This window comes from Tympanuchus pallidicinctus, unplaced genomic scaffold, assembly GCF_026119805.1.
Source record: "Tympanuchus pallidicinctus isolate F22 unplaced genomic scaffold, pur_lepc_1.0 scaffold15, whole genome shotgun sequence".
Taxonomy (NCBI): domain Eukaryota; kingdom Metazoa; phylum Chordata; class Aves; order Galliformes; family Phasianidae; genus Tympanuchus; species Tympanuchus pallidicinctus.
This window is the reverse complement of record NW_026294669.1, coordinates 15,256,643-15,277,449: the sequence shown is the minus strand read 5'-3', so window position 1 is coordinate 15,277,449 and position 20,807 is coordinate 15,256,643. Positions and strand designations below refer to the sequence as shown.

The following is a 20,807-nucleotide window of genomic DNA, read 5'->3' as shown; positions in this document are numbered from 1 at the left end:
ATGAGAAACAGTGCAATGTAAAGACAGCTGTTGTATTTTCTAGTAGCACACTTCAGAATGTGATTCAGTTTTTTTTTCAAAGAACCTCCTCTGAAAGTGATACTGAGTCATAACCATCCGTGGCCATTCACTTGTTCTTACACAGGCAGCGATGTGTTTACCATTAGGCACGACACGCTCAACAAGTGCATACAAGTTAAAAACTCACGGATTGTGATAGATGACTGCAGAGAGACGAGTGAAGGTCTGTGGAAATGGGTGTCCCAGAACCGCCTTTTCCACCTGGGCGCCAAGCAGTGCTTGGGACTCGATATATTCACCAAATTACCGTCCCGCCTGAGAATGGTGGATTGCAACTCAGACCTTCGGCTGTGGTGGCGGTGTGCTGATGGCTCTGTGGTTGGTGCGTCTCAGTACAAGGTGACTGTCAAGAGTGCCTATGTAACAGCCAGCATAAACGCGTCCGACCAATGGAGAGGCAACAACTCCTCTGGTGATATATGCCAGTATCCTTACCACGGTGAGCTCATGCAGGGCTTTGGGTCGGGGCTCCAGTTTGAGTTATTTTTCCTCCTACTCATAAATTCTGTGAGCCTTATTCCTTAGCGCTTTGTGCAAATGACCTGGATTTCAACAAGGTTTGAATGTATTTGTCTCTAACTTAGCAGAAAGAGGGAAGCACGTTTCTGATACGTTATGCAGCATGCAGAAGAAAAAAGTACAGAAAAATATTTTCTCTTGTTTCTTTCAGTTCTGGCATTGCTGTATATTATCTGTAATGACAAGTTACTGTGTTTTAAAGCCACAAGTGTGATTTGTATGCTTTTGAATTAACTGTGTCAGTACAGGCAATTAATTCTATTTGGTATCTTTTGTATCTTATTCTCTACCTTTTTACCTTCTAGAGGTTTATACCAAAGATGGGAACTCCTATGGGAAGCCCTGTGAGTTCCCCTTTCTGTACAATACGACCTGGCATCATGACTGCATTCGGGATGGGACACACACGGGTGGGAAATGGTGCGCCACGTCTGAAGATTATACTCGTGATGGAAAATGGGGAATCTGCTTACAGCCAGGTATGCAGGGTTTTTAAATAGCCATCCTAAAAACATTCTGTGACTTCATGTACGTACAGTTCCGCCTCAGTGCAACAACATCACTGTTAAGCTGGATAAAAACAGGTCAATTTTCTATCGCAGCATTGAAAGAGCAATCAGCACACATTTACTCTGCAATATATGTGATTTCAGTGTAAAAATCCATGGAGTGTTTTTTTTGTTTGAAATATTTATGGTGTTTCAGTATACTTGTAGTTAGAAGTACATTCTGCTTCCTTTGCACAGAGGATGGTTGTCGTGATATCTGGGAACACAATGCAGGCTCTCAACATTGCTACCAGTTCAATACCCAGTCTGCTCTTTCTTGGAAGGAAGCTTATATTTCATGTCAGAGGCAAGGTGGAGACTTACTTAGCATCCAAGATGCGTCGGAATTAAAGTACATACAAGGTAGATGTAATTATTTGCATATTTTTATCAGGTAATATTGATAACATCAGTGAAGACAGCATTTTAATTTCTGCCTTTAAAATTCTTGGTTACAACTTATTCACCATAGAATGTCGTGTTGTATAATCTGTGTACTAAAGTGAGATTAGCAACTCACTTTGCAAGTGTTGTTTGTTTTTAGTTTATCTGTGCGGTTTCATTGGTCAGCTGTTCTTCATATACTGAGTAATATCCCCAAAATCTCAGATATGAGCCTGAGTGGCAGTTACTGGGGTGTGTGCACATCCATTGCACTGGTGTGTTAGTAGCACGCTGGAATGATTTTAGGAGACATCTTCGCTGATGTTCAGGGTTGGCCTGGAGGGGCTATCAGTGTGCTTGTGATATAAAATCACACGTCAAATACCTAGAGGCACTTTCAGATGACGTTTTCATTTTAAAGGAGAACAATAAAAGATGAATATTTTATTCAAATTGTTTTCTTTAAAAAAAATTAATAACCATATAAAAATATATATGCAGCTAAGGATGACATCGCTGAGATCTTCTGGATTGGCTTAAATCAGCTGGATGTTTCTAGAGGCTGGCAGTGGTCAGATCACAAACCTTTGAATTTTGTCAACTGGCATCAAGGTAATGATGTTTCTGGTGGTACTGAAAATATTTAGAACAGAAACCAGCATTTTATTTTTCTCTTCTCTTTTCTGTTTTTCACTCTTATCTTCTTCAGTGGACTTAATCAAAACTGTCATTGCTCCATTTCTCTTAAAAGTTCAGAATGTCCTTTCCTCCTAGAGAGCACAAATCTTTCTGTACTCCTGCTATATTTATGAAAAATTAGGATAAGCCTCTAAAAAGATAAAACTTATGTAGTATCTTTGAGATCTGTTTCAGTTAGGGCAGCTATAGACTCCTTTGCTACTAAAATTTCTTCTCTCATTGGCAGAATGACATTGGCTTCCCTCAAGGAATAACATTATTGTTGTTTGTGTAAGAACCCATGTCACTCAGAAGTCTAATGTGTTTTTAGACTTAAAGATTGCTTAAATTTGTTGTAAGGTGAAGATGAAGGAAGTGTAAAATTTTTGAGAACCTTTTCTAATTACTCCCAAGTTCCTTGGGAGAATCGATGAGAGACTTGGTGGGAATTTTCAGCATGTCCTAGTAATATTCTCATGAGTATGATGTGGATATTGATACGTGAGACTCCTTGAGGTGTAACAGTCAGAAACACAAAAATTGAGACCTTGGCCCGTCTCTGTACCCTCCCATGAAGAATTAAGGTCTTTCCCACGTGAGACTGAACAAAATCAATGCAGGGAAATGGGGCCCAGGTCAGATTTGCATTATGCTTCATAGAAAGTCAAAGGCCCTGTTGGAAGGGATCTTAAAGGGAAGCTGAGGACTGCAGAATGTTTAATGTGGGGCCTTGTCTGTTAAGGTAAGGGTTATATTGAGAAACTGCAGAGCTATGTTTGGAGTTGGTCTGGAAAGGGGCTGCCAAAGGAAACTGAGGGCTGCAGAAAGAATTCTCCCTTGAGATATTTCTAGTCTGGGAAAGTTCTCGGCCAAGGGTTTGTTGTATTGTAAATAGAACATTCTTCCTGGTTGTATGGTTGAACACTGGCATAGAAGCCCAATACCTCGATTCTGTAACTTTCTTACAAAAAAAAAAAAAAAAAATCTGGACCTGTGGAGAAGAGGTGCCTTCATTCAAAGCAAAAAATGTTCTTCAAATAGGATGCTTCAATATGCAAAGCATATTACTGTACTGAAAAGCAGAAGAAAAAAAGATGCAGTCACTGCTTGGCTGTTTGATAACTTGTGCTCTTCTGTTTTTCTTTCTTTCTGTCTATAGATATGCAGGATTTGTCCCCTCTGGATGGGACTAGCTGTGTGGCAATGAATGCTGCCTCTGGTCAGTGGCAGAGTTACCACTGTGGGAACCCACTTCCATATGTTTGCAAGAAGTCATTCAAGGAGGTTTCAAACCTCACAGGTAGGACAGCTTTTGTATTTGTTTTTGTATGCTAATGTGAGGGCAATGCTCACTTACGCAATTGTTTTCTTCCTCCCCAAAGCTTCTGAAGCATCTCTGCCAAAACTCTTCGCAGCAGCTTTGGGTCTTTTAGCAGACCAGAATCAGACTGTCTTCAGTGTCAAGATGACACCACAAACAGCTTTCATTCTTCACAGCTTTCTCACTCATACACAGAGCATTTCCCAGCACAGTCCCACCCTTTGCACCATGTTTTTTTTCAGACATCCGTGGCTTGTGCCTTCTCTCCCATGCAGCTGAAAGTCTGGAAAGGACAAACCTTTCAGTTGCTGCTTTAAACCCATTTCTCTCACTGTTGGTGTTTATGAACATAAAATGGGACTTACCTGGGCTTGGATCAAGCTGTTTAATTCAAGTAGAAGTCATTAAATGGCCTTGCTGTATTTTGAAACCAAGCCCAGCTGTGGAAATCAAGAGTGCAAGAGCCGCTGACTTGCCCAGTGTGTAATCTTTATTGGATCTGTTACTTTTATCTTGTAAGAGCACATAGTAACACAATGGGAAAAACAGAAGAGTTCTCTCCCCTGCACATACACACCCACAATTTTGTTTTGGAACAGAAGAGCTTTTAGCATATAACTTTTTCAGCATGCATAAAAACAGTTTGAATTCTCAAATAGCTTAATTTGCAGAAGAAAATACTTGAAACTAAGCATCCATTTCTATGTGAGTTACTCAGAATTGATCTTTTGCATGGTACAGCTGTGCATATATATATGCCCTAGAAAAGTGCAAATCCCTGCTAGAACAAAACAACTTTTTGTTGAAGCTGCTGTTCCGTAACAGTAGTAACTTCTTTTGCTTTTAGTTGTTTTTGAAATCTTGCTTACAGTTACTTCTAAACCTTTTGCTTACAGCAAGCAAAGTATGAGTTATCTTTTTACTTTTACTCCCACTAACTACTTTCTCCTTTTGCCCACCTTATGGCCCCAGCATGCTACTAATCCCCATAATGCTGTTCAGTCAAGCTTATTTGCTTAACTAAATTGTGAGCCTTTCTTAAAATGTGAGCTGGAAGAAGATGTGTTGTTTATCTGGCAATGTATTCCAATAGCTGCCTTGTGTCTGCTTTCAAAGTACTGCTAAATTTTAAACATAAAGAAAATAGCAACACAGTACTCTGATCAGTGTTAAATAAAAGCCTCTAATTCAGTTTCACTTCACTTTTAGAGTTTTGGAGACACTTGGATACTCGCTGTGATGTGGGTTGGCTTCCCCACAATGGTTTTTGCTACATGCTGATACACAACCAGGCATCTTGGAGTACAGCAGATCAGTTGTGCAAAACAAATAAAAGTAACCTCATCAGCATACACTCATTGGCAGATGTGGAACTCATTGTTACAAAGCTTCATAATGGTGAGCTGGGGAAGTCAAGTACCAAGTGCTGTGCACCCTAAATTACAAACTGCTTTCTGTGATCCAGAGTATGATTGTGAGAATCTCTAGCTCTAAATGAAAGCGTTAATGCTGTGCTTGTACCCAGACTGGTGCTGAGTGTCACTGCTCAGCCCAGTCCCTGTCTATTTGTTCTTGTTTTAGTTCTATTTTATTCATGTATTTACTTAATTAATCAAGGAATCCTTAGAGTTGTAAGGGATCTTTAAAGACCATCTATCCCAATTCCCTTGCAGTGAACAGGAACACTTACAGCTACATCAGGTTGCCCAGGGCCTGAACCAGCCTCACCTTCAAAGTCTCCATGGCTGGAGCATCCACCACCTCTCTGGCTACCTGTGCCAGTGGACTAGCCTACTTCTTTTTGTCTCATTTATAATGTCTAACACCTGTTCACTTTTCTCATTCAGACAGAATCACAGATAGTTGGACTGGATTTTTGACAGCTGGATCACTGAACTGATAAACATTATCTGTACTTTGTGGTCTTATGTTTTTGTCTGCGTTCTAAAATAGATTTTGGTTGAGCTTCTTTTCTTGCATGTTCATCGTTTTTTTTTGTTTGTTTGTTGCCTTTTCTGTAAAAGGTACTCTCATGTTCATGAATACAGCTTAAAAATTAAAAAAATAATTTGGGTTTGTCTCAAATTCCATTTCTTATTGTAATAAAAGCATAAATGCATCAGTATTTTAAGTAGAATATGAATTTAGTAAAATTAGGTTTTTATCAGTCCTTTCAAATCAGTTTGAATGCTATTCTGAAACCCCTGTGTTGTCCCCGCTTTAAATGACAGATGCTAAAGAAGAAGTGTGGATGGGTCTCAGGAACGAAGACGTACCGACCTTGTTCAAATGGTCAGATTACACAGATGTGGTTTTTACATATTGGGATCAGAATGAACCGAATGTTCCTTTTAATGCCACTCCTAACTGTGTGTCTTATTCAGGCAAGGTAAGAATGTGATGACTTTTTTTTTAATCTTCCCCTTACCTCCCATTCATCCCCACCATAAGTTGACACTGATGTATGTGAAGTACAAGGGAGATAAATAAGAATGTTTATATTTGACACCACCCTGACCTGTTCCCTTCTCAGATGTGATCCAGTATTCTCCTATGTGCACAATTCAGCTTTCTCTCTTCTCTTCAAAACTTGCACCTACAAGTACAATCCAGGGCCTCTCACTCACACTGTTCTTGGTACTGCAAGTAACCAAGGCATTCTGGCTTTCCCATGTCTGAAAACTCTGCCCCTTCACTGTGGAAAGATTGGAGAATTTTAAATGCTCTTTTTCCTTTCCTTTGAACAGCTGGGGCAGTGGAGAGTCAAATCCTGTGAAGAAAACTTGAAATATGTATGTAAGAAAAAAGGAGAGATTTTAAATGAAACAAAATCAGACAAAAATTGCTCGCTGGATGAGGTAATGGGGAGTCTGTACATATTTTACCTTCACTTCAAAAGCTTGCAGGAAATTACATATTTTCTCTTCTTAGTGTTTTTGTAATGTTTGTAAAATAAAACCTGTTGTAAGTCTTGACTGAAAAAGGGTCATTGCCAATCTGTTCAGGGGCAAAATTATTGAGGTTGGGTGCAGGAAGTGTATTTTATTTGTTGGAAAAAAAAAATCTAGGTGTTTTATCGCTATGCCCTTTGTTTTGTAGTTTCTGCTCTAAATAAACTTTCTAAAATTTAGGATAAGCAATTTTCAGCATAAGGGTATGCAGAGAAAGCAGAAATGTAATCTTGCTCTTTTATCTACATTTTACTCGACTCATCTTAGTTCTTTGGCTCCAGTAAGGTTGGTTCTTTATTTTCTTAAGCGTAACATATTACAGTGTAAATAAGTCCTGAAGTCTTCTCTGTTTTAAACAATCTTGAGATGGCATTACGAGCAACCTCAGAGTTCTTTTGTTTTGTAGGGCGTATTGCCTGAAACAGAAAATATGTTTTCCCCTTATCTTTCTGTACATCCTGGAGGCATTCATACTCTGTCTTTTCAGAGGCTGCCAGTTACAGCTTTCTGTGCTGGTCTGATGGTGGTGCATTGGTAGGGTAGCAAAGAGCACTTTAGTATTCCTTGGAATTTCAGTGTAATTATGGGGAAAATATTTGAATAAGACGTAATTTTTGTAAATTCAAATGTTTTCAGCAGAAAAGATTTTTTTAAATAAAGGAATGCTAATAACGCCCTTGTATCTTTGCTCTGTTTGAATCCTGGCGTTGGTGGAGCAGCATCAAAACTCCTATTGTTTTGAACAGGACGAGGCTGTCTCCCTTGTGTTCCTCTCTCTAAATACACGTAGCAGTCAGAAGACACTGCAGAGTCGAGTTAGAACAGTGCTGTATTCTATTTCTGTGGTTACATTATTTCTTAGGACTGTAAATCTGAGAGTTGATAATACTGGACCCTGTGTGTGATGCACTGTGTTTCTTTTTATATATGGTGTGCCAGCTTGTAGGCACCAACCAGTGTTAGTGATTTCTGTTCTCCTGCAGATCATGCCTAAATGAAGCTGTTATGTGTAAACATGTGCTTTGTTCTGTAACCAGGGTTGGGAGATGCATGGAAACTACTGCTACAAGATTTTGGAAACGGAAGTTTCTTTTGGAGCACTGTGCAACCTTACAGTTACAAACAGGTAAAGCAAATCTCTGTCATCAGAGAGAAGAGAACTAACAAACTGTTCTCCAAGATGTGACAATGGCAAACGTACAGTGTGAAGCCTTCTTAGAATTGTGTGAATTCACAGAGCCTGCTGTGTGTTGAATAAAGGATGGTCTGAGCAACTATTTCAACTAACTAAAGTAATACAGTGCCTGGTTTTCAGATCGACTCAGTAGTTTCAGGTGTCTTTTAAATACTGACTCAGATTAATATGTGAATTTTCAGGTTTGAGCAAGAATTTATAAATAGTCTGATTAGAAAACACACCAAAGTTGAAGAAAAATACTTCTGGACTGGTTTGCAAGACATTAGCCAATCTGGAATGTATTCCTGGGCTGCAGTGGATGGGGAAAAAAGTGAAGCTGTGACATATACTAACTGGAACTCCTTGCAACCAGGTAAATGAAACAGTTCAAAATAAGTAAAAAAATACTATAGTTTTATTTTCAGCAAGCATCAGAGCACTGTGTTGTGGGATTCCTGGGATGAAAGAAAAATAGTCATTCAGAAATCCTTGGTTCTTTTTTTTTTTTGAAAACTAGACAATAGTTTTAAAAGTTTCTCTGGTGGCTTAAATCTTAGAGTTCTCAGGAGGATGTGTGGTCATGTCCAGTGGGAGGTCTCTTGGAAAGTGGGAAACTAAGGACTGTAAAACCACAAAAGCATTCCCTGTTTGCAAAAAATACATCGGACTGCCCAAGGAACCAGAAGTGCTCCCAAAGCCATCTGATCCCTGTCCCCCTGGGTGGCATAACGGATCTGGCCTTGCCTGCTACAAGGTAAAGTGTTATTCCTGTTGGATGTTAATTTTTCATTATTGTCTTGCAACCATTTTGTCTGCAATGAACTGTGTTCTGTACACAGCTCACGTAGCAAGGTGTGGGAAACATAGCTTAAATAGCAGAGCTGTGAGCACGGATCCTGAATGGATGGCTCTCATGTTGTGCAGCATAGCTGTCCCTGCTTGGCCGATTGGGTATGACAGCTGGCCCTGGCAGTTTCCCCAAATCTCTTGTTGACCAAGTGCAACGTGTCTGTGCAGAGAGATCCTGCTGACAGGAACTGGCTTGGACTGAAGTCAAGGGGATCAAGTGGCTGAGGTGTATGAGCCAAATGTAAAATTCAGATACATATAGGTAGCAAAGAAGGAGACAAAGAACTGTCTGCATCTGCGGCACCCAAATGGTCCTGTGTCACTAAAAACTGGGCTTTGTTGTTCACCCTGTGTTTTGAAGAACGCCATCACTTAAAACACACAGTTTGGCTTGCTATTTTGGAATGAATTGCCTGTTGTTTTTTAAAATCTTTCTGGTAAAGAAAAACAGAGAAGTTCTGCCATATGGAATAGGCTGCATTTGAAACAAATTTTGTCAGCTAAGCTTCAAAGTCTGACTGTTGTCAAACAAACTGAGAAAATAATTAAGAAGTCAGATTTAAAATCAAGCTCTCTCCCTTTGGAGATACTGATTATTGATTCCAACTTGGGGTGTCCATGTTTGAGTAGTACAGCAGAGGTTTAAAAATACTATCACTGGAAAAGTGCTGTCACTGTTCTACTCTGATGTTTGCTTGTTGTGAAGTTCTTCCACAGTGAAAGAGTGCTGCGAACCAGAACTTGGGAGGAGGCAGAAAGGTTCTGTGAAGCACTTGGAGGCCATCTTCCCAGCTTCACTCATACGGAAGAAATCAAGGCACTTCATTCCATCCTGAGAAAAATTATCAGGTAACAAAGCAGCCATGGGATACAATTTTGATTTCAGTCACACGCGGCAGTAAATTGTAAATGCTGCCACTGATCCCAAATGGCAAGTGTGAGATGGTGTACATGGACTGTGTTTCCCACAGTAGAAACAGCTAGATGTGGCATTTGAACTGCTGGTCATGTCGCTGCCTTCCTGGAAAATGTCAAGGGAGTACAGCTTGGGCAAATGTTTCACAGTGCTCAAGGGAACGCAGAAGAAGGGAGATGTACTTGGAGCATCTTCTTCTAACTCTGTGTTGTTTTAAGCATTTCCTTCTCTGTGCTGAATGAGTTGCTTCTGTTCTTAATTGATACGTTCTTCAGAGATGAGTTATTTGAGCCTTTCAGATAGGTCTCATCTTTATTCATGAAATGCTTCCTGACTAAGTTGAGTGCTATCTTTTGAAAACGTGAATAATGTGGTGTCCAGCAATCTGGTTGGCACAGATCCCATTTGGCATAACTGTACTAACACTGCATGAGCATGAGATGGGTGTGCTGAGTTTTCTGCTATCAACAAATTAAATGCTACATAATTTATGAATCTTAGGCTTTTTATTTAATCAAAGGAACTGTTACTGCAAAGCTTTATTAGGCATTGGTGTGATGTCAGATCATTGTGTAATATGTTTTTTTGATTGGCAGCCTGGTTTTTCAGAACTTTTGCCAGCTTAAACTTGCGTGCTGCCAGTTATGTGATCTAAACTGATTTCATCAACAAACAAAATCGTAATTATTTTAGAAGCTGCCAACATACAATGCTGTGATTAAATTTTAAAACTTGATGACTGAAGAGATGCTTTCTTAAAAACCAGCGTACTTTTTTTAGAAGCACGTAAGTCATGAAAATTACTCATTGTTTATGCTAAAAGACAAAACCAAACTCATATGCTCTATAAATAGATGGCTTAGCTTGCTTAAAGCCACCGTGACTCCTTTACTGAAGTGGCTGAGGTCCCTGGAATAAAAGTTGATGCACAGATTATTTTTAGCAATGCATCTTAAACCATTTACAAATTTTGTTGTAATGCTGTACCTAATCTGCTATGGGATATGATAAGGAATTAACTTATTTTCATACTGAGTACAAACATTTGGAGGTACTTTGCAGCTTGCAGACCATCTCCAGAGGATTACAGTTAATGGCTTTTTTTGGTTAGAGACGTAATGGTGGAGACTTCTGTCATTCCAGAAAATCACCTGACTCATGATACTGATAGAGTTCCCATGTATCAGAAAACATGACAGTCTGAAAGAAAAAAGGTCCTGGTATTTCAGTATTATTCTACCAGAATTCTGATATTCTCAGGGGTAATACACTGAATTCAGTATATAAATATGGGGCAATATTTTGAGCCCAGAGTAAACTGGCTTGCAGTCAGATTTACACCTGTCAAGTGCAATCCCCGACACAGTATTTCTGTCTGGATTAACCTCTTCTGAAACACTGCAGAGCTTTTTGAACAGAAATGTAACAAATTTGACATTGTGTAGAATATTTTAAGTGTTTATTTAGACAACTTACAAGCACCTCATGACATTATTTACGCTTTTAAATTGCACAGAGATGGTGATTAAATGAAGTATTTTAGAGATCACGAGCAAGATTAGCTTGTCTAAAAATAAGCTCATTTGAAAAAGGAGAGAGGAAAAAACAAGCAGATTATTTCACCAAGAGCAGTCAGTTTAGGTACCTGGAAGAAATCATTGTAGGGTAATGTTAGGAGTGATCAGCTAGCAGGGTTTGCTGGCATGCAGTTTGTCCTGTGTTTACTCAGTGCAAACTCTGACCTGAGGTATTCACTCAGCGTGGTTATTTCGGCTGAGGGAAGGAGCCACACCTCGGCTTTTTTGGTTTCGTTTTTTTCCCCACTTTGCACAGTTCTCCAGTGAGTCATTGAGAACTGTTTGTTTTCAAATGTTAGCAAGAGTCAGTTTGGTTCACCAGGAAAAGGGCAGCTTGCCTAGTCCATTTTGTTCTTTACTCGGATTCCACCTTAGAGGCAAACAAGAACTAGGACAGCTTCAGCCAAGTCAGGCGATTGCCATTGTGGAGGAAAATGTATTTTGCCTGCCAGCCTTCCTGTCTGAAAGAAATATGAGATAACCTCTTTTTACTTCAAGGGACACGATACAGGCAGAACAAATCCTGTTATCTTACTTTCATTCTATTAGGATTGTTTTTCTGGGCGTTTTGTAGGTTATAGCTGGCAGCAGCGCAGGACTCAAGGAGAGTAACAGCTTGGGTTGATTTAGAAATATTATTACTGTGAGGACACCTTACTGGAACAAAACCAGTTTCCTTTTGTATGCACAACTACACAGAATCTAGAAAGCCCCTTCAACGTGGGAGTTTGCAAGAAAAGACTGATCTGTATTCTCAGCATGCTTGCCAAAACAGCAGTGTCATTGAAGTGAAGTTGTTGCAACTGTGTTAGCACTGCTCTTCTGCCAGAGTGGGTAATGAGCTGGATGGAGGTTCAGTTGGTGGCAGCAGCCTGCTAGAGAGAGGAGCAGGGATCAAGTGGCTTCATGCACATTGCTGTCAGAAGCATAAGCACTTGTAGGCCGTGTACGTGCGTGTTTATTACACTTCACCTTTTATCCAGAGTTGTGAAGAGCTGCACACCAGGGTAGTTCACTTAGGTTCTTCATCTTGTCTTCTTTTGTTTCAGCAGTTAGAATAGGATAGTAGCAAAAACACTGTTTAGCATCACAGTCACACTGATCTAAACAATATTTATTGACTCCTGCACAAAGTTGGCTTTTGTGAAATTCTGATTCTGTATGAGAGATAAGCCAGTGGTATTCCGCAGGAATTACTGGAGATTTAGGGTCTTTGTTCACCAGCGTGAAGTCCATATGAAGCACACTTTGCATCTATTTTCTAAGTTAAAACTCAGGATAACCTAGATTTTAGAGGTCATTCTGGGATTGTAGCTCAAAGGATGCTCTGGCAGACATAAATCTATTCTGATAACAGTCTTCTGGATTGGTTTGATATGTTTCACAGTGAGAACAGATAAGTGAAGTACAAGCAGGTCCCCTGCTGCGAGCCTAGTTGCAGCAGAGCCTTGTCTTACTTGTCTTACATGCTTAATGGCATTCTTTTCCATGATGAGGTGACAGTATAATTTTGAGGGATTATCAGATGTCTTTAGGTAAGCTTAGCTGTGTTGTCTAGAGCAGTGGAACAGTTCCTGAATTACGTTCATTTCTAAAGAATTCCAAAATGTGTGTTAACCTGCAAGTGCCCAGTCAGCTGGAAACCCTTGTTATAACAGACTTATAGCTGTGAACTCGGGGATAGGCTAGAGAAATTCTTGACCTGACACACTTTTTATTTATTCTTATTTATTTACTTTGTAACGTAGAAGCCCTTTGAGTTCAAAGACTGAAAAATCACTCTAGTTCCTCAGGTTATTACTGCAGATACTTGTGAAATGAGTGTCTCAGACTTCCTTTTTAGCAGATGTTCTTCTGTGATGATCGGCTGCGCTCGGCCTGTAGGTGACGACTAGGAGGGGAGGGCTAAGCAGTGTCTGCTTCATAATTGGAAAGAACAATCCCAGCAAAATAAATTCTAAAGGCAAATTGCCAAAGGCCACTTAGCTGCTTGACAGCTGGTGGATGGCTCAGTTTCTAGCTGGAGTGATGCGGAGTGTTTAGGCTGATATCACTGAGGACTCTTTGGTGATATTAAAAGTCTTAAGACTGTTCAGTATGGTAAGTATGGCTGTCACACTGATGTTAGAATTTAATACTGGAGTTTGAGAAGGGAGTGGGAACCGAAAAATTTGATTTGTTGTTGGTTTGATGCTTTTTCTTCCTAACAAGAGCCCTACAAAGTAAAGCACCATTGCCCTTTCTGGATTTCCTGAATTTCACATGCCTCACCTATGTACTCTGGGGTATGCTTTTATTTGTCATAGGTCTGAGTCCCAAAGGCAACCTTTAAGACCTGTTTTTGTGAAGTCACTCTTGAAATTTTTATTTTTTTCACACTTCAGTATTAAGGTCTTGGGAACACATCCTCAGCTTCTTGCAGGCTGTTCCAGTTGTGCTTTGTTTGTTTGTTTGTTTGTTTGGTGCTGCTCTGTCAGCTGTTTCAGGCATAGTTTAGCATCTTTAAGGTGATTTGTGTGAGAAGACAGTGACACGATCTTAACAAAGAGTTTATTCAGTTGCCCTGGAATTTCTTATGCTGTTAAGCTGGGTTTAGGTCCATCCCTCTACATAACAGACTTATGTTCGCAAACTTGCCAAGTTCTATCTTAGAGTCAGTCTGATAGTTTGTCACCATTGTTTTTTTAGAAGCCTTCTCCAAACTCTGACCTCTGCTGGCCAGAAATCTCTTTTGCTTTTCGAGTCCAGATTTGTTTCTGAGCTATGGTTCCTTCAGTCACAATGTACTTTTTCCTCATAAAGTTATTCCTCTTGGGGGCTCAGTGTCCTAACTTATTGGCAAGAGTAATTATATGCCTTCCCTTTATTTTTGAATGCTAGAAAAGAAAACCTCTAGTTCTTTTTTAATAAGCTAGTATCTTAAATATTCTGCATTGCTTTAAATATCCTTCTCTATACTTAGTACATCAGGTTTTGTAACAGTAGGCTAGGTAAGTGTTTACAGAAACCCTCTACTCTGGCATTGGTGCTTTTTTACATCTGTCAGTACACATTAATGAGTGTGTCTCTCTGATACTTCACTGCAGTTGGGTTTCATGTTGGCTGTAATTTCATTAGAAAATCATTGTTTTTCTCTCTGCTGCTTTCAGCAGTTACCAACTCCTGCTTTTCTTGGGCAGGCTAGAATTGTCTTAAGCTGCAGTATCTAGAACAAAAATGGTATTTCAACAAGTATAGGCTGCAGCACAAAACTGAACTTGCAGTTTTACTGACTGTGCCCCTTCTATGAAGTTGCAAAGTTCAAATATGTACCTGTGCTTGGTTTGTTTATGTCCCTGACAAACCTAAGAGAGAAAAGAAGTCCACTGTTTTGTGTGAATAGTTTTTCATGGTTTGAGAGAGTGGTTTGAGAAAGAGCGTTCTTGAGAGAGGTGACCTGGAGGTGGATGAGGAGAAGCAAGCCAAATATCCCCCTGCGATAGTCTGGGAGAAAAGTATGGAAAAGAGACCTCCATTTCAAATGACAACTGTTGAAGTGGTGATTCACTGAGTGAAGAAGTTTCCTGATTTACTTCCCTTGCCTTGACCACAGAGAAAACTAACCGACACATCCTCCTAGATGGAAATGCCAAGAGGACCTACCCTCTAGGCCCATTTTCTGCTTTACCTGCTACAATGTACAGTGGTGAACTTCTGGCTCTTGATACTAAGTATTTGCTTGATACTAAGTAATGCAATTCCTTAGTCTTTCTGTTAGATGTGTTGATACATATAGTTGGCTTAAAATATTATTTTGTTTCTTTACAGTAATGACAGATGGGTATGGATTGGAATGAATAAGAGGAGTCCAGATTCTTTGGGAACCTGGCAATGGAGTGACGATAAACCTGTAAGTTAACTTTTAACCAGGAAATGTCTTGTCCTGATCTCTTGGACTAGATTGAAAAATAAATTTATAAATACTTCAGTAAAATTATGGCACATCTTTCAACAGATGAATAATTCAGAGGATTGTGCACTGCTGTGCCATTATCCATGCAGTTTTCCAATTAAAGCCATATCTTTTTCCAATTAAAAGCATATCATTAATAAAATTAATCTGATATCTGTCTTACTCATATTAAAATATTTTAATGGAAATATAGTAGTAAATATCTAAGAGCTGGTGGAGGGAAGAAGATGTCTTAGTGCAACAGCAGAAGGAAGAGTTTATCTGTTTATCTTGATAGAACAGACTTCTCCAAAAATACCTTCTTAACTGGAGTTGATTTTATTTGCCTGAAACTGCGAGTTTTTTTAATGTATTTTTCCTCTACAATAACAGGTACTTTAACTTCTGATGCAATTGTTGCCTTTTAATGTCATTCTAATGGTGCAAAACCTCACAGGATCACAAGTTTAAAGAGGCTACCATAGCAAAAATAGTCCTGAAGTAATCATTCTTTCATCCTATCCTTCTTGCAGGTAACTAGTCTTGTCTTGCCACATGATTATCTGGAAGATGAGTATGACACAAGGGACTGCGTTGCTTTAAAGGTTAGTTTCAAGGTTTTTAATAATGGCAACATGTTCTTCCAAAGTACTTGGAAGAAATACTCCTGCTAGCTGTATACTGAATTTAGGTTGACTGCTGAAGAAGTTTTCTTTGTAGAGTAAAAGGCTGCTGATGTTCCCTTCATTAGTCTATACCTAGTATTGCATTTCTCTTCTTCAAGCAGCTGTAATGAACTGTAACGCTTTGCTGATGCTGATCTGTCATACCACATCTTCTGAACTACAAAATATTTTAATACTATTTTCTGTTTCTTAATGCCATGCTATAAATCCATTGAATATTATGCATAACACTTAGGAACATAACATGGAATCTTAAAAAAAAAAAAAAAAAAAAAAAAAAAAAAAAAAAAAAAAAAAAAAAAAGGCGAAAGAAGAAAAACCAATCAGAATTCTAAAGTAACTTTTAACATCTTGATTAGTTTTTTCTGAACTGTCAATAAAGAATGTGATTGAAACAGTGTAATGGGATGCAGTAGCCAGAGTAGAGCGTGTATGCTTGTGTTTGCTGTATTTCTTTACTTACTTGTGAAGTAGACTGTACTTGTTGTTTCAGTTTTTCATTCAAGGAGTTCTTCATAGCATATTTTTTATTTCAGTCTCAATGGCATGAGTTGTAATATGGCCTTTAACTTCCTGAAGCATCACCTGACTTTGCAGATCATTCCAACACTGCCCATTATATTAACCTACTTAGAACCACTTCAGCTTTTTTGACTTATAGCAGGAAACAATACTTGTATTCCTTTGTTTCTGTTCTCAGCCATTTCCCCTCATTTTCTTCCCCTATGTTTGTGACCCTAAAGTACGAAGCTGATGTAAGCGTGTGACAAAGAGAGCACTTTGGAGGAGGCATTGTGAATACAGTAGCCTTCCTCCTTTACCTGCTAGATCTAGACGTGTTCTTTTCACTAAATGAAACAAAATTCGCCTTATTGGGGAGACCAGCAAGACTTGATTGTAATAAATAATCTTATATTAAAATATTGTTTCTATGCTAATTCAGATGGGTGCTTCCTCTGAGGAGAAATGACATTTTTTTCAGGGCAATGAGTTGCAACAGAGAATTCAATAATAGGCAGAGACAGCACCCCTGTGCTACAAAAAAACGAAGGAACAATGTTGCAAGGAAGGGCTTCTGTATATAGACTAACCTTAGACACTTAATCCAATTACTTCATAAGCTGGGCTAGCATCGAGTTACAGTTTAAAAGTTATATCTGCTCAGTTTTAAAAAGTAAGTTGTGTGGAATGCGCATGATGACTTTGCCAAAGTACTTTTGTGATACAATGTTTCAACAGTCCATACCATACTAATTCTACTCTCTGTTCCTGTTTTATACAGACCTTTCAGTTTTCAAGGAGATCATTTTGGAGATTTTATTTCCATGAAGGCAGAGACCTGGAGTTTTATTTCAAGCCTTTTGATTGTGAGGCTAAACTTGAATGGGTCTGCCAGATAACTAAAGGTAAACTGCATTTACATGCATTTTGTGTAAAAGAGCATGTTTACAGGTTTTTAGTTCCTTTGTGTTAACAGTTTTTATGAATTAAAGTTGGTGGAATTTGAAATTGAGCCTTAAGTAATTTAGGTCTAACTAGCTGAGAGTAGGTCAGCACATCTGAAATATCGCTCATGATCAAATTGGAAGATTTAGGCAGCAGAGAAATACAAGCAGGAACTAGGGTAATAAGCTTCAGAAAGACATCATTTTCCTCGGTATTATAAAATAAAATAAAAATCTGCTACTGAGCCATCATTGCCCTCTAGCAGAAACTTTCCAGTGTTTTATTATATTTCCTCTGTGAACCGTTAGAGGTCAGTATGTGAGATGCCTTGCTTGTGCCGAAGGCAGTGTGCTTAGAATGCTCACAGACGTATCAGAAAATGACCATGAGGAGAAGGATGTATTATCACTGTTCATGTATTCCTTCTTTTCCCATGAAGCACGAAGTGACTTTTCAGTAGGTGAGATGATAGAAGTCAAGTAATACTTGTAACTAACAGACCACAGACATCTTGAGTATGCAGTTTGCTTCTTCCTCAGGTGAATGAGCCTCTTTAATTCTGGTTAAGTTGCTGAAGTAGCTCCTCACTGTAGTGGGATGGAGGACTCAGAGTGCAGAGGAATGGCATGGCATCTCTGCACAGATCCACATTTTTCATGCAGTATGAGAAATGCTGTAATCCAGTAGGCTTTTGTGCTTTAGTAGATCATTAAAAAGCATTTTAGGGCATGAAACTTTCCTGTCCTAGGGGGACGTAGTTAGGTAAAATATTACTTTGATGCTTATATCTTTCTTGGGAGCAAAAAAAAAAAAAAAAAAAAAAAAAAAAAAAAAAAGCTCACAGAGACGTATTTAAGACTGAGGTATGGAAAGACTTCACTCATTTTTAATCAGCATGTTTTAGACTATTAAACCTATGCAAGACTTCATCTTCCTTTTTTTTCCCCTTCATCATGCATACTGTGGTGAGGAGGGGTTTGGCCTTTTCTCTCAGGCAACAAACAGGAGTCAAGGAAATGGCCACAAGTTGTACCAGAGGAGGTTTAGGTTAGACATAAGGAAGAACTTTTTTCTCTCAGAGAGTGGTCAGGCACTGGAATGGCTGCCCAGGGAGGTGGTGGAGTTGCTGTCCCTGGCAGTGTTCAAGAGGCGTCTGGATGAGGAGCTATGAGGTATGGTTTAGTTTGTGGTAGCAGTGGTAATGAGAAGACGGTTGGACTAGATGATCTTATAGGTCGTTTCCAGCCATGTGATTCTATGATTTTATGATTCTATGGCTGAGAAGCATGAGTATAACACATCACTCCTGTTAGGTATGAGCACAGTTTCATTAGAAGGTGAACTGGAAGTGACTGTTCCTTTTTTCTCTGCCAGGTAGCACTCCAAAGACACCTGAGTGGTATATACCAGGTAAATAGACTTTTGGATACCCTTTAACTTTGTGTATATAGTTACTGCTGATATATATTTCACTAGTTTTGTTGTATCACTACCGTAATGCCTTTTGGATAACAGCAGATGTCATGACTGATAGCATTTAACTGCAAGAATGAGTGTTGACTTTTCCTGGTGTCAAACATCAGGAACATTTATTATATTAAGAAAAAGAATGAGTTTCTCAGAGTTGATTTCTAATGCAGCACTTCTTCTGCATAGATGAAATAGGAATTCACGGAGTCCCACTTGTTGTTGATGGAGCAGAGCTGTGGTTTGTACCAGATAAAAACCTGAGCTTTCAAGAAGCTATTTCCTTCTGTCAGAAAAATGATAGTGAATTGGCCTCTGTGGAGTCTTACCCAAAACTCAGGACAATACTATCTCAGATAGAAAAGGTAAGGAAGTTTAATCTATCTAACAGGTACTTTTCATTACAGGGAAGTTTTGTTGCCAGCTTTTTCAATATTAAAACAATGTTAGTCCATAATTTCCTTTCTCATTCTATTGGCCTTAATTGTTTTTAATTGTACTTATAAGATGAGTTGAAACAATACCATCTCATTATTGTAAAAGAATTCTTAAATTTAAGAGTAGCCTCAACCACTGGAAAAAAAAAATCTCCAAATGAAGAGAAAATAACTCTTCATTCGTACACACCACATTTTCTGCAAATACTTGACTAAATTGCCCCAGCTATTAATTTTACTCATGGGATAGCACATAATTTCTTACCTGAGGAGAAGATTTAATTAAAAATGCAATGATGGTCTGATAGCCTTTACAGAAAGGGGTTTGTGGTGTTCATTGCGCGTAAGTGCATTCTTCTAAGGAATCTTACAGAAGCATTTCATGTTTCAGCACCTCTGTTAGTGCCTGTCTTCAGGCTTGTGAGTAAATAACACTTTCCGAAATCAGCAGTTTGGAAGCACTCTCAGTGAAATTTCTTCTGGCAATTCTACCTGGAAGTAGAGAGGCAGAAGAGACTGAAAATTTGACCTTTTTAATCTCTACCCTATTCACGATCTATTCATTGGGGGACTGCCTGCTGGAAGCACAGAATTACTCTGTGTAAGGGCCTGTGAAACCACGTCTGCTTTGGGTTGCTTGCAGCCACGTCCTGGTTGTTTGGTAGCACTACTGCTATGAATTTTGCAGGAGTGATGTTTCTAGCATGTACTCATGAGAAACCTTGCAGCACTCTCTCAGCTTTGTTCCTCACAGTGGAAAATATGGGCTTTTTTTTAATAGTACGTGCAGGCGTCCATTATTTTGGCACATTCATATCTATCTGTATCCTTCTCTATTCTTGAAGAATTATAATTCTTATACATTTAAAAACAAATATTTTAAATCAAAGTGAATTTTGTCATTGATTTATTGATGATGGGAGTCTGGAGAGCTGTTTCTGTAATCTGTAAAATTACCTTTTTTTTTCCCTCCACAGTTATCAAACAGTGAACAGAAGTGGTGGCTGAAGTTTATTGTTTATGGCTACAGCTATCATTCACCGTATGTAGAATACTGCTTTATTCTAAGCTTGACCAAGTTAGGTAATGTTGTGGAGAACTTATGCTATAGTCCTGCAGAGCTGGGATGCCTCACAGCAAGGGCTGCATTGTGCAAGGCTGCTGCAAAGGATCACCAACTTCCTACAAGCAAAATATTAGCTTTCCAAAATATTGTAGCAGTGCACTGCTTCAAAGATACTTTAGAAAGGCTCTTGTCCATTGTGCTCTCTTGTCTTGACAGCGTGCAAGCAATTGCAGCATGCAGTGAATAATCTACCCTTGTTCTGCACATCTCCTTAATTTGGGCATGGTACTACTACATAACTGCTGAACCTACCAAATATTTGTTCCTGGTCTAGTTTCTTTCCATGTCCTTTCCAGTGTTGTAGGGCATCTCCTAGAAACAGTTTTCAGCCCAGATTTTTGTATGCACTGGCTCTGTTTCTATCAGAGCTTCCATTTGAAGATCACAGTGGATTGGAGATTGACTCTGAAATGTTTGTATCCAGTTTACAGTTATTTCCACGCTTCCATGATCGATCCCTGAGGGACTGCTGGTATGTTTCTAGGAAGAGCTGGTATAGAGGTATGGCTAATTTTATTCTTCTGCCCTTCTAGTCATTGTTGTGAAGTAACTACCATTCTGCTAAAACTCTGATACAGATTACAAATTGATAATAAATTAGGAGCAAATATCTTCTCGGCAATAATCTGATTCAATTTTGAATCATGCATTTGTTGTTCTTGGGAGAAGCCATGACAGTATTTTTTTGCTGACCAGAGGAAAATGTGAATTCA

The 20,807-nt window shown here is 39.0% G+C and overlaps 1 protein-coding gene across 4 annotated transcripts in view; it reads left to right on the top strand.

Annotated features, from left to right (window-relative positions):
• LY75 (lymphocyte antigen 75) overlaps nucleotides 1-20,807 on the top strand; it is a 56,422-nt gene that overhangs the window by 16,155 nt on the left and 19,460 nt on the right. For 3 of the 4 annotated variants that reach the window (XM_052675459.1, XM_052675460.1, XM_052675456.1), the window contains 19 exons: nucleotides 146-520; nucleotides 906-1,079; nucleotides 1,347-1,517; nucleotides 2,034-2,144; nucleotides 3,370-3,510; nucleotides 4,741-4,929; nucleotides 5,763-5,920; nucleotides 6,279-6,389; nucleotides 7,520-7,608; nucleotides 7,860-8,032; nucleotides 8,217-8,413; nucleotides 9,215-9,357; nucleotides 14,809-14,890; nucleotides 15,466-15,537; nucleotides 16,901-17,024; nucleotides 18,439-18,474; nucleotides 18,721-18,896; nucleotides 19,946-20,010; nucleotides 20,519-20,595. In XM_052675459.1, coding sequence (XP_052531419.1) covers nucleotides 146-520; nucleotides 906-1,079; nucleotides 1,347-1,517; nucleotides 2,034-2,144; nucleotides 3,370-3,510; nucleotides 4,741-4,929; nucleotides 5,763-5,920; nucleotides 6,279-6,389; nucleotides 7,520-7,608; nucleotides 7,860-8,032; nucleotides 8,217-8,413; nucleotides 9,215-9,357; nucleotides 14,809-14,890; nucleotides 15,466-15,537; nucleotides 16,901-17,024; nucleotides 18,439-18,474; nucleotides 18,721-18,896; nucleotides 19,946-20,010; nucleotides 20,519-20,595 — 2,664 coding nt within the window. The remainder of the gene's footprint in view (nucleotides 1-145; nucleotides 521-905; nucleotides 1,080-1,346; nucleotides 1,518-2,033; nucleotides 2,145-3,369; nucleotides 3,511-4,740; nucleotides 4,930-5,762; nucleotides 5,921-6,278; nucleotides 6,390-7,519; nucleotides 7,609-7,859; nucleotides 8,033-8,216; nucleotides 8,414-9,214; nucleotides 9,358-14,808; nucleotides 14,891-15,465; nucleotides 15,538-16,900; nucleotides 17,025-18,438; nucleotides 18,475-18,720; nucleotides 18,897-19,945; nucleotides 20,011-20,518; nucleotides 20,596-20,807) is intronic. The other variant, XM_052675458.1, reaches the window with a different exon arrangement.